The sequence below is a fragment of the Suricata suricatta genome, chromosome 15 (genome assembly GCF_006229205.1).
Source record: "Suricata suricatta isolate VVHF042 chromosome 15, meerkat_22Aug2017_6uvM2_HiC, whole genome shotgun sequence".
Classification (NCBI taxonomy): Eukaryota; Metazoa; Chordata; class Mammalia; order Carnivora; family Herpestidae; genus Suricata; species Suricata suricatta.
In genome coordinates this window covers 78004157-78018790 of record NC_043714.1, presented here as the reverse complement: position 1 = coordinate 78018790, position 14634 = coordinate 78004157, and the positions used below count along the sequence as shown (strand labels likewise).

Below are 14634 nucleotides of genomic sequence, written 5' to 3'. Positions count from 1 at the left end.
TGGACTGCGCCGTGGCGGGCGTGGGGGTACCTGGGCTGCGCCGTGGCGGGCGTGGGGGTACCTGGGCTACGCCGTGGCAGGCGTGGAAGAGGGTGGCGGCGTCGGGCTGCACCAGGCTTTCTTGCAGGGTGAGGAGCTGCTCAGCCACGTCGTCCCGGTAGTCACGGGAGAAGCCTTCCAGGGAGAGGCAGAGGGGGGCCAGGCAGGTGCTCCCCCAGCCCCCACGGCCCAGACCCCGCCCTCCTCCCTCCAGCACCCCTGCCCGGCCAGGGGCTCACCCTCATAGCCCAGCTGGAGGTACAACAGGGCGTGGACGCAGCTCACAGCCTCCCGGCGGGTGGCAGGCCACAAGTCCGCACACCGTGGGGAGAAGAGGCCGACAAGGAGACCCAGGTTGTGGAAGGGCACCAGGGCCTAGAAAGGCAGGAGGGGGAGCTCTGGAGCAACACTGGGACGGGGACAGAGAGGGGGGCCAGGGCCCCCAGGATGCCAGGGGAGGGAAGGGGTCCCTGCACCAGCTGGACCCAGATGCAGGCAGGGGTGTGGCCAGTACAGCTCCCTGGGGAGCTGCTCCTGCCAGGACCCCAACCCACCACGAGGAGGAGAGTCCGGTAGCGGGTGTGTGTGGCAGAGATAAATAGGGAGTTCCCAGGGGCAGCAGGGGTGGGGGCAGGGCTCTGCTGACCCAGGCCGGCAGGTGTGGGAGGTCCTTCCCCCGGAACACAGGTCCCGTCAGGTGAGGGGCTGCGTGAGACGCCCTTTCACCCTAGCAGGGTCCCAGCCCCATCTTCCAGAGCCCGGCCCACCCCGCACCAAAGGGCCTTGTGACATCAGTTATACCCCCCTGGGTCCCGGCCTCCACCTGCCCCCATCGGCCTCCACCCTCCCCCGTCCATGCGCAGGCTCCTTTAACAGTCAGGCTCCGTGCTCGGCGGGCTCGGCTGGAAGCCCTGACCTCAGCCACTGGCTGGAGGGAGGACCCTGGGGGCCGATCACCCAGCCGCAGTTCCTCCCAGCAAGGCCAGACCTCTGTCGCCTCGCACACAAGGTGGACTCTACTTGGACTGGGCTTATCTGAAAATCAGGCCATGAAAGACCTCGTGGGAGAAGCCCACCTAAGGTCAGAGGGCGAAAGCCGCCCACACACGCGCAGCAGACCTGGCGAGACCAAGAATCAGGGTTTGGCTTTGTCGAAAAACAAAGAAACGAGAGAAAAGACCACAAGCATCTACTCCTGCTAAACATCCTCATCAGAACAGACAGACAAAGGACGCCTGGGCCACTCAGTTAAGTGGCCAACTTTGGCTCACATACTCTCCGCAGGCGCTGGCCCCAGCCGGGGGGGACGCGTACTCTCCGCGGGCGCTGGCCCCAGCCGGGGGGGACGCGTACTCTCCGCGGGCGCTGGCCCCAGCCGGGGGGGACACGTACTCTCTGCGGGCGCTGGCCGCAGTCAGGGACAATTACTAAAAAAGCCTGCAGAAAGCGCTCCATGGAAAAAGGCAGTAAAACCTCTAAGGGCGGGGCCACGTGATGACAGCCTCCCGAGCCTCCTGGGTGGGAAGATCCATCATGAAGGGTGTCACTGCTCAACAAGTCAATCCACTAATACCCGGCAACAGCCACCAACATGACAAGGGGACCATCTTAGGACAGTGTGAAACTTCTAGAATCACCTAGACCTGTAGCCTTGTACAAACGGCTGTGAACCCGGACAGCGCGCGGCAGCTGACGCTCTTGGGAACCTCGCACTTCCCGAGCTGAGGCCCCTCCCACCCACACCCACTGCTCCATGCGTTCTGCGTGCTCATGACTCCCTTCCTCTGCCCAGAGGGCTGCTCCTGCACCAAGCACCCTCGCTTCCTTTCACCACCCCATCCCCACCCCCCATTCCCCTCATTCAGGGGACATGGCACACAGTCCCAGCTGACGTGGGGGCTCCCAAGGAGAAGGGCACCCATCAGATTCTATTCTGAGTAGCCAGCCCCGAGGACAATGCGTGGCCCTGACTGGGCCTCTGTCCACGTCTCCAGAAAGAGAGCAGTGGGGCACGGGGGCCACACACAGCACCCCAGGCCAGGGCAGGGAAGCCGGTGGGACACTGTGGGGCACAGGGGCCACACACAGCACCCCAGGCCAGGGCGGGGGAGCTGGTGGGACACCATGGGACACGGGGGCCACGCAGAGCACCCCAGTCCAGGAAGGGGAGCCGGTAGGATGCCGTGGGACACAGGGGCCACACACAGCACCCCAGGCCCAGGCAGGTACTCACGCTGATGTGCAGGTGCTCCAGGAAGTGGTGCAGCAGGCAGGAACTTAGGCCCAGTGCCCGCACCCTCTCATGGCCCCGCGGGGACTTGATCCACGGGCTTAGGTGCTGGGGAAGAGGGGGCTTCACGTGGGTGCTGGGTTGGGGGTAAGCCTGGGAAGCAGGAGCCTGTGCACTGTGGCCAGGTCGGCACCCCTTCCAAGCCACGCTTCGTGGCTGTGAGGGCTGGTGGGCCAAGTCACAGTAGGTCACCCACTCCAGCTGAGGCTATGCCCCTGTCCTGCTAGTCTGGCTAATAGACATGGCCACCCTAGGTGGACCGAGAGTGAGCCAGGCCTACCAAGGGATGGGCTGTTCCTAGGAGCAGATCTGTCTCACCCCTGCAACTACTGTGCCGGAAAGGGCAGGGAGGGGTGCAGCTTGGCCATGGCATGCCCACTCCACGATCCCGACAGCCCTGGACGGTCGGGAGCTCACATCGGTGCCTGTGTGCTCTCTCCATCACTGTGCCGTGCATTGGAGGGGGGGCGAGGACTGGCTCCCATCTGGGCCCACCCCATCCACACACCTCTTCAGAGACAGCCCCTCCCCATATCCTTGGAGAGAGCACAAACCCACCAGCACCCCCGGGGCAGGGCACACCCACTGCACACCTCCACCATGATCTGCAGGCCCTGGGGGGTCATGTTCCTTCGGAGGAGGCTTGTCAGCAAACCCTCAAGGGCGTGCATCGTGTCCAGGTACAGGGACTAGAAAGAGATGAGGTGCCAGTGACACTGGCGCCTGCAGCGGCCTGCCCGCCCCCCCCCCCCCCGTGCATACGTGGCAGTACCTCCTGGTGGCCGTCCTCCCCCTCGGGCTCAGGCAGCACAGCCATGACGCTGTGTAGACAGCCACGGATCATGTCCGCCTGCACTTGCTCCTCCAGTGCTGGCTCCAGGGAGCTAAGCCCGCAGTCAAGGCCCCATGCCACACCCCGTGTCCAGAGGGCACGTGCACAGAGGGCACCCCCCCACCAGGCTCCCCTCACACCCAGAGGAAAGGATACACCAGGTAAGTGCAGGCGAGCAGGGCCTTCTTGCGAATGGGTGTTCTCAGGGAGTCTGGGGGCTCTGCCCTGATGAACTCCTAGGGGAGCCAGCCCCATGGCTCAGCCCGTGGCCCAACCTCCAGCCCTCCCCGGGTCAGCCATCTGCCCAGCGCTGGCTTCTGGCCAACTCTATCCCCCCAACCCAAGTGGGTGCCAGGGCCCCTCGCTGCACGTCCCCCCCCCCCCCCCCCCCCGTCAGCAGCAGTGCCCTCGGAGCCACCCTAGCACCTGCTGGGCCTCGCCCAGGGCTCACCATCATCTGGGCCACCAGCTCCACTTTCCTCGATAAGTGGAAAGCGCTGGCTTTCGCACTGCTGCAAACGGCCTGGCTGGCCATGCAGACGCTCCGGACAAGACACAGCTTCAGAGCCGGGTCCTGGAAGGACGCTGTGCTGCAGGGGGCCACCGACACCAGCCCCCACAGCACGGCTCTGCCCCAGGGTGGTGGCCACTGCCTCTCTGCCCTTGGGCTGGGACCCAGAACAGGTGGCCACCCCCAGCGACAGCAGTCAGACCACATGGCCTGCCCTTGGTCTGCAGTCATGCACCTTCCTCCCTGGGGGGCTCCCGGCCTGTCCCCCTCTCAGTCTTGCTATAGCCGCTGGCACCAGGGCACCTGCGTCAGAGCCTGGCCCAGGCAGTCAGCACGCTGCATCCCCTGCACCCTGGAGTGTGGCTGGGAGGGCATCTCCGGGTGGGAGGAAAAGGGAACATGCCCAAGGAGTGACCCAGCAGAGCAGGACTGTCCCCTGCCTGTCCTACCGACTTGGCCTCTAGGGAGTCAGGAAAGGGGGTGTGGGTAGCTGTTCTGGGGATGCGAAGGGCCAGGAAGAGAGACAAGTTTCAGAATACCCTCCCCCAGCCCCCAGCCAACCCCAGGGGCCCCAGCGGGCCTGCTCTCCAAGCAGAAGGCCTAGCCGCTCCCGGAGAGGCGCTACTGCCCAGTTAGTGCCAGAGAACCCAGAGAGGAAACTCGTTAGTGAGGGACGGTGGGAGGGGGGCGCCGTGAGCGTCAGGGAGCAGAGCCCCAGCCTACGTGCCTGCCACCCAGCCACTCAGAAGCCCTCCTGTCAGCCTCTGTGGCCCAGCCACCCAGCCCCCAAGCCGGGACACTAGCTCCTGGGCCTTCATTGTGGCCACAAGAGAAGGAGCTGCTCCCAGGTGAGTGGGGACAGGCCTCGGCGCGGCGCTCCAGAACGCTCTCCCCGGGGACTGGGGCCAGGGAGCCCCGGGGGGTGTCTCCTGGCTTCTGCCCCTGAGGCTCACAACCAGGCCAGCCCAGAGAAGAGAGAAAAGGCATAGTTGGCACTTAACTCCTACACACTGTACCTTGGTCTCTACCTTTATTCCCAGAACCTGAACAACAAAAGTGAAACGAGTTAAAACGTGAGGCTCTGGCAGGGACGTCCCTGCCCTGCCGGCACGGCACCCTCCATGCAAACGGCCTGCCGAGGCCCCCACCTTGGTGCTGAAGCACTGGAACATGTTCCGGAGGATGTCTGACTCCACCCTGGCCAGCAGCAGCTCGCGGGGGGCCTGCGCCGCCACGTGGCCGTAGCACAGGATCACGGTGCTCCTCACCTTCTCCGCCTCGTTCTCACTTCGGTCCTGAGAGGCCGGCGGCGGGGGGGGGGGGGGGGGGGGGGGGGGGGGGGGGGGGGGGGGGGGGGGGGGGGGGGGGATGGCAGGGCCTCAGTTACAGTTCGTTACCTGCCCCCCAACAGGAACCCCGGTGCTCAGAACCCCAAGGCCCTCTGGAAGAAGGACTGAGCTGGCCAGTGATGTCAGAGGCATGACCGAAGGGGTGGATGGTGCCACCAGAGCCCGGGGAGAGCCCCTCCGTCGGGGACAGCAGAACAGGCCAAGCAGGCCAGCCACGGCCCACTGGGGACAAAACTGGCAGAAGGGAAAGCACCGAGTAGTGGACCAAGGTAGGAGGGGCAGGCAGAAGAGAGAGCTGGGGGCTGAGAGCCAGCACGGGGGCTGGGGCCGCCCTCCCCTCTCAGGTGGCCGTGCTGGGGCCCTGCCATCTGGCCTGGCTTCGAGAGTCTGTAACTGCCACAGGCACCCGGGCACGGAGAGCCTGGTGACAAGGGCTGGGGTGGCAGACGGGGCAGTGGCCCATGCCTCTGCATCAGGCTTCCCTGAGAACGCAGCCACCACGGGCCACCAGGGGGCAGAGGACACACAGACAGCAGGAGGGCAACCCCAGCCTGGCCCCTGGGAGCCCTTCTCTGAGCCCATGCTGGGCACAGGGCTGCCCCTTGTATCACCTGGGGGGCCACACACACCAGCCCCACCCACAAAGAAGCACGGACTGGATGCCACCGCCCTGCCCTACCTCCAACCGGCAGGGTATCCCCAGCTCAGGAATCTCAGAACCCGTGCCCTCAGGGCCTCAGATCCAGGCACCAGGAAAGACAGAACACGGCTGGCCCCACCCGGACGTGCCCCCTAGCGGTCCCCGTGAACCCTGTACCTTAAAAATGTTGAAAATGCCAGTGGATTTTCGGAACACATCTGACCTCATGAAGTCCTCCAGCTGGGCCAGGACCTCATCCAGGTGAGAGACGGCACAGATCCCGAAGCAACAGGCGAGGCCCTGGGAGACGCATGGGTGTGTTCACACCTGGGCAAGAACAGGGGGCAACGGCGCACCCTGCACGCACGCATGTGCACGCACGCGCCCAAACACACACACACACACACACACACACACACACACTCCAGAGAGGAGAGCCCTACACCCACACGCACACGCACACGCGGGCCCAGCGCCCCAGGGGCCGCGGGGCGCCACCTCGCGCTCGGCCTCCTCCTGGTATCTGGCCGTCTCCAGCAGCTCCTGCAGGTGCTTCCTCACCACCTCCCTGCCGGAAGCGGCGCCCAGCGTGGTTCCGATGCATTTATACAGGAAGTTCTGCAACACAGCCAAGGAGCCCGAGTGCGGTAGCGCCAGCCAGGCGTGGGAGGGGCGGCCGCCGCCAGGCGTGGGGGCGACGGGCTCCTGCACCCCCCGCCGTGAGCTGCTGGGAGGAGGCTCACAGGCCTCCCTCTCTGGCTCTGTCGGGGCCGCAGGCCGCTGGAGACAGGCCGGTGCAGAAGACCACATGGAGTCCAGGCAAAGGGACAGAAGCCCCAGGAGCGTGCCCAGAGCCCTCCTCCCGGGGCCCCCGCCGCGCACCTCCTCCCGGGGCGTCCCGTCGTAGCAGGGCAGCGCTCTGCACATCTCTAGGCTCAGCTGGCAAATCCACGTGTTGTCACACACAACAGCCAGCGTGTCCCGAAGGAACTGTGGGGAGGGGCTATAGCAGTGAGGGGCCAAGAATGCGGCCTTTCAGGGGGCCAGGGAGGGCACTGAGGCCCAGTGATGTCACATGCAGTGACCTCAGCGTGGTCCTGTGCCATGGCTCTGAAGGGTCTGTTGACGACCTTCCAGCCTAGGCAGAGAGCACACCCTGGGTGGTCAGACATGCAGTGGGCCAGGCCGGGACGGGGGAGAGGATTCCTGGGCCACAGAAGCTCAAAGCCCCTGAAATCCAGCTCTGTCACTGCGGGGTGAGGGACTGTGAGGGCGGCAGGCAGTCCTCCTCTGGTCCCCCCACCAGCACCCAGTGAGCCCCCTGAGCTCGCCTGGCCCAAGCCAGAGAGGACTCCGCCCCCAAGCCAGGCCATGCACGCCCCTGCTCCACAGTCCTCACCGCCAGCAGCTTTTCCTCCCACTCCTTCTGGGACAGGGTCTCTTCCGTATGTTCTGAAATGGCCAGAAACGTAGTCAGCCCGGCCCATCTCCAGCCAGCACAGAACTGTCCAGGCTGGTGTCGCCCTGACTTCAGGAGGTCCCAGGGCACACCGGCAGGGAACACCTTTCCCGCCTTGCGTCCTGAACGTCCTCCAGCCAGATGCAAAACGGCAGAAATGGAGGCAGAGGAGCGCAGCCTGGAGCCTCACCATCCAGGTGCTCCAGTAGCAGAGGGATGGTCGTGGCCCAGCGGTGGCCCAGCAGAGGGTGGATGTCGCTGTGCAGGATGTTCAGGAGGCGCAGCGAGGCGGCCCCGCGGCCGTCTCCCAGGTAGGGGTTGGAAGACACGGTCTGAGGGAAGCAAAGGTAAGAGCCCCAGACCCGAGGGGTCAGCATACCCCACAAGGGCCCCACAAGGTTGCCCTCCTGGGGAGGTGGGGTGGGCCAGAGAGGGCTCTGAGACGCAGGTCCCCAAAACCCCATGGGGAGCACCTGTGAGACAGCATGAGGCAAGGGACACTGGGACTGAGGGGGGCGCCCAGTCCTCTTCTGGACCCCCTCAGCGTGCCATGCGCACAGAGCGCTGGAGCGCGATGCTTACCAGGAGCCTCGTGGTTATGGCGTACGGTGAAGGGAGGGCCGCTGGAAAGGAGGAGGGAGAAATGCTCAGGGGGCCGCCTGCCCATGGGTCCCAGCCCCTGGCTGTGCCCTGGGGAGGGGGAGACTCAGGGGTGGCTGCAGGGGGGGGGGGCAGGAGCGACACGGGGAGAGCAGGGGCGCACCGTTGCTGTCGTACTGGATGAGGAAGGCATCAGTCGCCACCTCCTGCCTCTTCTGCGCCAGGTGCACGAGGCTCCTGCAGAGCGGCGTCAGCGCCCCGGTGAAGCGCACGGGGGTGAGGAACTCCAGCAGGTATGGCCAGAGGACCTGCGGGCGGAGCCACCGTCCGTCTGCGGCGCGTCGGCGGGGCCAAGCTCCCGCCAGGCGCCGCGGGTCTTGGCGAGGTTTAGGGGGGACCGGGCGAGCGCCCCTGCCCCTGCGGCCGCCCGCCACAGGGTCAGCGGTCACAGGGCCGAAAGGTCGGGAGGGGCGTGGTCACTCACAGAGGGCGGCCCGCACACTCACGTCGCTCATCCTGTCCACGGTGGTGCTGACCAGGTAGAGGGTGCGGACGCTGACGGCCCGCACGCTGTCCTCGGGGAGGCCCTCACTCTCGGGACCCGGCTTCTGAGGCTGGCGTGGGGGGCAGAGGCAGGCGCACGCGTGGGGCTGCCATCGCTTTGGGCCGTGGGAACAGACCCCGCCCGGCCTCCACCGAGGGGGCGCCTCTGGCACCAGCCGTGGGCAGGGGACACCTGGGCTCTCATCCCCAGAATAAAGGCACCTTGCGCACGCTCCGCCAGCCACGGGCCCTACGACACGACTTCACCCCGGACTTTGCCAACGCTGCCATGCGTAGAAATGGGAGGGCCTTTGTGGAAATGACAACTAGCTGAGAAAACTCCCATTTTCTGCCCAGAACAGGCTACAACTGGGGCAGCCCGACGTGCCTGACAGTCCCCCGGGGAGACCTGCGCCCTCGCGGAGAGACCGTGCCCCAGAGCCCAGCTCCCTGGGAAGGTTCCTGGCAAGAAAACGACTCCTGTTCCCTAAATGCTCTAGCTGATCGTCACGCCCACGTTTTGAAAGGCCAACAAGCAGACACCAAAGAGCAGAGAGACTCACGTCACTGCGGTGACTGCAGACCTGCCGCCCTCACTGACACATCAGAGGCCAAGCAGTAAAAATAGGGGCACATAGGCCTCAAATGACAAATTTTAAAGCATGTTCTACAAACACCGTTAGAACTTCATATCGAACAAACATGAACAACTTCATCTACTAAGTCGAAAAGACTATCTCAACAATTGGTTTTTTTAATGATTTTGCTTTAAGTAATCTCCATGCCCAACGTGGGACTTGGACTCAGCCCTGAGATCAAGGGCCACTCACTCCTCTGACAGAACCCACCAGGTGGCCTCCCAACAAGCTTCCTAAAAGCAAGAATAAACCTGGCCAGATTCACAGTAGACAATACAATAAAGTCACAAGTCCACAACAGCCTCAGAAAGCTACTCACCTAGAAAAATTTTAATACCTGAATAGAAACCTTCAAGTCCCCTGAACACTGGGGACTAATAAACTAAATCAGAGGTCTCGATTCCCTCCGGGGGATGCCCCAGAGCGGTGGCGGGAACCTCCCCCCCGGCCTGGCCTCCGGGAGCAGCGCCGAGCGGGGTCCCTTCCCGAGGGTTGCCGGGGGCTGTTCCAGAGGCAACAGCATCCGGTCACCCGGTGACACCCCAGCGTTTCAGCCTAACCCAGAGGTCCCATGTGGGCACGTGCGTGTCCCCTGTGCACGTGGTCAGCTCTGAGCCGACCTGGGCAGGCAGGTGGCTCTGTGGGCACGAGACACCAGGCCCAGCACAGGCTCCGAAGTGTGACATCAAGACCATCAAGACCACCCAGTCACACCTATGTGTTTCTGCCATCCACCCCACTCTCCCTTGAGAAGGAACCTGGATTTGCTCAGTAACGTTTTCAATACAAAAGCCCCAGGGAGGACCAGGCGTCTGTTCCGCCTCTTTCCTGAGTCCTGGGCAAAGTGCTGCGGCACGGAGGCCCCAGCTCAGACCGAGGCCCTGCACGCGCTCCCACCCACCTGACCCGACCGGGCCCGGGGCACGCCCTTACCTCCGACTCGGGGGGCAGTGCACACTGCTGCACGAGGTACTCGACCATGGCCTCCCCTCCAGGCTGCTCCAGGTAACCGTGGTGGGCCATGGCGCTGATCACCTGCACCACGGCCCGTTTCACCTGCCCGGACCGAGGGGGGGTCAGGGAGGGGCCCCGAGGGGAGCCCTGGGGAGCTCTCCTTCCCCTCTGCCTGTGCCTGTCCTGCAGCCACACCTGGCCCACAGCTAAGCGTGAGCCTGTAGCAACATCCATTGTCACCCGGGGCCGCCTCCTTCCCTGGAGCTGCCCAGGCGGCCTTCCCCACGCTCGCTCCTGTCCTCCTGTCCCCCACCGCTCCCCCTCCCGGGCACTGGATGACTGCTTCTCTGGCTCCAGATGTGCCTCTGCGCTGCCCTGGGCCTGCCCCACCCCGGGCGCAGGGCTGCTGTCCCTGAGTGGGCCCCGCTCTGACGCTTCGGGGCGAGCAACTTCAGTCTACAGCCGCTGCCCAGATGCTCTGGGGAGTTGAGCCTGTGCCCATCCCCCTCGGTGGCCCTGCCTGGTGGCTCACAGGCACAGCCAGGTCACTGTGGCACTCTTTCTGGGACCTGGCACTCCCCACCAACCTTCCTATTTCTCCCTGAGCCCTAGGGCACAGACCCTGGTCCAATGCCCCCTCCCTGGGGGTCCTTGGGTCCTTTCCTCCTTTGCACGTCAGGTCAAGTGTCACAGCCCTGGGCCTCCTCGGCCACTCACAGCTCTGTGCCATCCCCCATTACATGTGTGCCTTGTGACTGTGGGAAGGGGCAGATGTGGGCAGCAGCAATCTGGGTGCACGATGAGTGCCTGGGATGAGCACATCTGGCCACAGGCACTGCTGGGGGCACATCGTGTGGCCTTCTTGGGGGTGTCCCAGAGCAGTATCACTGAGCAGGAGGGGCTCTAGGGACTGTGCCCGGGGCCCTGGGACACCTGTGGCCTCAGTGGTTTGGGCTCCATTTCAGTAGCTTCTGAAACCATCATAGAAAGTCCCAAAGAGCAGGCCTGCCTGACGATGCAGCCCAGTCAACCGGGTGTGTGGGGAAGGGTCGACCCTGCCCTCGGCGGCTGGGAGGTCACTGCCAAGCCCGGGGGCGTCCTGAGTCCAGGGCCTTTGTTCCCCCGGGGCTCTGGCCACATGGTATCGGCCTCCCGGGGGTTGGAGACTGAGGTCAGCCATGCGGGCAGTGACCCAGGTCTACAGGGCGGGAGCCAGACACAGGCCTCGGACGCTGGGGTGGCCCTCACGACGCCGCCAGGGGAGCGGGCGCTTCCCACGACCCCGTGGCGAGAGGATGGTTTGCACCCTCCTGGGCCTTGCCCGGTGAGCCCCTCCCCCTGTGATAAGCCGTCACCGTGAGCATGATGCCTCCTGGGAGGGCGGGGGTCCTTCCGGAGGGTGGCCCGACCAGAGGGCCCCGGGACCACTGCCCCACTCCATGTCTGGTTAACTGCGTGAGGAGTCAGATGGAGGGGGCTGGACTGACTGCTCCTGGCATGCCCTCCCTCTGACGTCTGGGTCTGGCTGAGGGGCGGCCGCCTGGTCAGTGGCAACCTCCCAGCCTAGCCTGGCCGCACGTCCGGCACTTTTCCGGGGGGGGGGGGGTTGGGCAGTGCCCTTCCCCTCAGCACCTGCCCCATCTACCTTGCTGTTGGTGTCCAGAAGAGGAAGTCTCATGGAGGACAGAATGAAGGGCTTCTTCACCTCCATCTGAGAAGCTGCAAGAAACCAGCAGATGGCTCAGTCTCCCCAGTACGACTGAGGCTGGCCAGCCCGCCCACCCCCACGAGGCCCAAGACCCGGTCACCAGGGTCCAGCCCGGCATGGCCCTCAGCATGAGGGGGGGCAGGGGGCCGCACCTAAGCACAGCCCACACACTTCTTCCTGGGGAACAAATGACCTTCCCAGATAACATTATTTTGCCCAGTAAAAAGCTACAAGATTGGTAATTTAGGACAGCAGATGAAAGAGTACTGAGTCAGGTCAAGCCAGGTTCAAGGGCAGGCCCTCCAACCGCCCCCCAGCCCTAGCAGGCCTGGCGCACACCTGCAGGCCGGCACCTTGCCAGGCATGCCAACGCCGCCGGTCTGAGGACTCCCACTGAGAACCAGCAGCGTGGCCCTCTGTGTCCTGAGATTTAGGATTTTTTTAATGTTTATTTTTGAGAGAGAAAGAGAGAGACAGAGCGTGAACAGAGAAGAGGCACAGAGAGAGGGAGACACAGAATCCGAAGCAGCTCCAGGCTCCCAGCTGTCAACACAGAGCCCGACGCGGGGCTCAAACTCATGAGCCTAGAGATCATGCCCTGAGCCAAAGTCAGACTCCCAACTGACTAAGCTGCCCAGGTGCCCACAAGGCAGGTGCCCTGCAAGGCACGCTGTGGGCTGCCACGTTTTTTTTATAACTTATTTTTGAGAGAGAGGAAGACAGAGCATGAGCAAGGGAAGGACAGAGAGGGGGAGACACAGGATGTGAAGCAGCTCCAGGCTCCGAGGTGTCGGCCGTGAGGTACGACCTGAGCCCAAGCTGGACACTTGACCAACTGAGCCAGCCAGGGGCCCCAGGAACGGCAGGCTCACGCCACACAATGGCCCTGGCAGAGGGGTCACTCTGGCCCCTCGCACCACGAGCGCCTGTCGCTCATGCCTGTCCCCAAGCGCCACACCAGCAACCAGGAGGCTGAGCAGGCTCCCAGCACTATAAAGAACAGCAGGAGATGCATGCCACGCACGCGGAAAACACACTGTGAGACGCACCGCCCTTTTGATCAGATGCTGCAAAGGACCCTCGTGCGCGCCCAGCGGGGAGCAGAGCCGGCGACACAGGGCGGAGGGAGCTTACACAGACCGGGGAGGGCAGAAGGCGGCCTGTGAAGCGGCCACCAGGGCAGACAAGACAAACACAACACACAACCAGAGCCCTGGTCCCCTCAAGGTGCAAGAGAACCCCAGCAAGTCGATGAGGAAAACTAAAGCAGATCAATAGAAAAATGGGCAGGAGAGCTGACCAAGCCCCCATGGCCAGGTGTGATGCCACCAGATTGGCCACTTGCTGGCCAGGCAGGCGCGGACGGCAGCGCGGGGGCAAAGACAGAGACTCGGCCGACAGCACGGGAGAGCGCAGGCGCCCCTCAGACCCCCACGTGCGACCCAGAGATGGCAGGCGCCATCAGGAACGCTGAGGGTCCGCATGAGTCCACTGACGCCAGGTCCCCCGTGCAGGACGGCAAGCCCGACTGATCCAGGCTGCGGACTAGGTCACAGCAGTGACAAGTGAGCCAGAAACATCCTACTGGGTGAAGACGCAAAATGCACAAGACGCAGCTGCCCGGTCCTCCCGCCGAGGGAGCACAGGGCGGGGGCGGGGCTGGCGTCCCGGGCTCGTGGCAGCCGGACATCCCAACCACACTTGTGCTCTGGGAGCTTCTGTTCACATTTACGTTCTCCGGAAAGGTTACAAAAGAGCAAAGAGTGCAAACCACCCAGTAGAAAACAGTGCAGACTGTGGCAGGAAAAGGGACGAGGGGACACCAGACCAGGGCTCAAGGGTGTGGGGACATGGCCAAGGACTGACATCAATCCCTGAGGCTCAGAATGACAGACAAGCATCAGAGTGTGAGCAAACACAAGAGTGCCACCCCCCATCTTCCTGCCACATAGGTGATGACACTAGACACACAGTGCTGTCACCGACAGCTTTGACTCGCGGCTGGAGTTTACAAGGAGGCCAGCTGTGAGCCAGACCCTTACAATGTGCCGAGAGCGCAACACAGGGCAAGGGGACGCGGCCTTGCCCCGGAAGCGGCGTTGTGTCCTAACGGGCGGGGGGGGGGGGGGGGGGGGGGGGGGGGGGGGGGGGGGGGGGGGGGGGGGGGGGGGGGGGGGGGGGGGGGGGGCAGGAGAGATCATCACGCGCCGCACTAACGTCACTCCAGGTGCTGCCGAGAGGCAGAGAAGCAGAGCGCCAACAGGGCGGCGGGTGTGGACAGGCAGCCAGGGCCCGGGGCCTTCTGAAGAAGGCACGTGTGAGTGAGAGCCCGGCGGGGCACAGCGGAAGGCGCCTTCCAGGTGGAAGGGGGCTCCCGTGCCAGGGGGCCCGCGGCGGCTGAGCACAGGCCTCACCGCAGTCCGCGCAGGGGCCGCTGGGGCAGTAGCGGGGCGAGGCCGTGACCCAGAGGGGGCTCCCTGCTCTCTCCACAGTGCCTGACCCTGAGTGACCAGCACCAGGGCATCCGAGTAAAATTACTGGACTTTGGAAATAAAGAAGAAACCCTCTGGATGCCTGAAAACAGAAACAAAACAAATGAGAAAAAACCCCACACACATCACACAAGAGGAAAGATCGGGTTAACACTGGCCTTGAACAAGAAGTGTCTGCACCAGAGCAGGACTGCGAGATGGATTTGAATGTCAGATAAACAACAGATCCCTTTTAGTACAAGCCGCCCTACGCGGTATTTGCTGCACCTTGTTCTTGTCAAGCCTGGCAACTCCACGTCGGAAGACAACGGAGGGGCGGCAAGGAAACGCGAACAGAGGCTTGCACAATCGTCCAAACTGGGTGTCAGGTACCAAAAGCACCAGTAAGAGCATCAACACGAGCCTTTCCTGCGGACGCCACCGGAGACTGGGCCTCAGCAGCGGCTCCAGGAGGCCGTGACGGGCGAGGCCGAGCAGGCGCGGGGACGGTGCGGACGCGGCTGTTGAACGGGGAGCCCGAGGAAAGCACATTCGAAAATCCACGTGTTTTCACTCACGTCACTGGTGACAGCTTCCGCC

General features: G+C 64.0%; 1 protein-coding gene across 10 annotated transcripts in view; it reads right to left on the bottom strand.

The window, feature by feature from the left end:
• The window catches only part of MROH1 (maestro heat like repeat family member 1), a 60586-nt gene that overhangs the window by 14951 nt on the left and 31001 nt on the right, over positions 1-14634 (bottom strand). For 7 of the 10 annotated variants that reach the window (XM_029923649.1, XM_029923647.1, XM_029923646.1 and 4 more), the window contains 19 exons: positions 11501-11574; positions 9835-9957; positions 8227-8334; positions 7884-8028; positions 7703-7743; positions 7311-7452; positions 7061-7113; positions 6544-6651; positions 6160-6279; positions 5839-5961; positions 4821-4967; positions 4689-4715; positions 3613-3735; positions 3318-3397; positions 3102-3213; positions 2923-3018; positions 2273-2377; positions 279-414; positions 62-174 (listed from right to left, as the gene is read on the bottom strand). In XM_029923649.1, coding sequence (XP_029779509.1) covers positions 62-174; positions 279-414; positions 2273-2377; positions 2923-3018; positions 3102-3213; positions 3318-3397; positions 3613-3735; positions 4689-4715; positions 4821-4967; positions 5839-5961; positions 6160-6279; positions 6544-6651; positions 7061-7113; positions 7311-7452; positions 7703-7743; positions 7884-8028; positions 8227-8334; positions 9835-9957; positions 11501-11574 — 1976 coding nt within the window. The remainder of the gene's footprint in view (positions 1-61; positions 175-278; positions 415-2272; positions 2378-2922; positions 3019-3101; positions 3214-3317; positions 3398-3612; positions 3736-4688; positions 4716-4820; positions 4968-5838; positions 5962-6159; positions 6280-6543; positions 6652-7060; positions 7114-7310; positions 7453-7702; positions 7744-7883; positions 8029-8226; positions 8335-9834; positions 9958-11500; positions 11575-14634) is intronic. The other 3 variants (XM_029923650.1, XM_029923653.1, XM_029923651.1) reach the window with 2 other exon arrangements.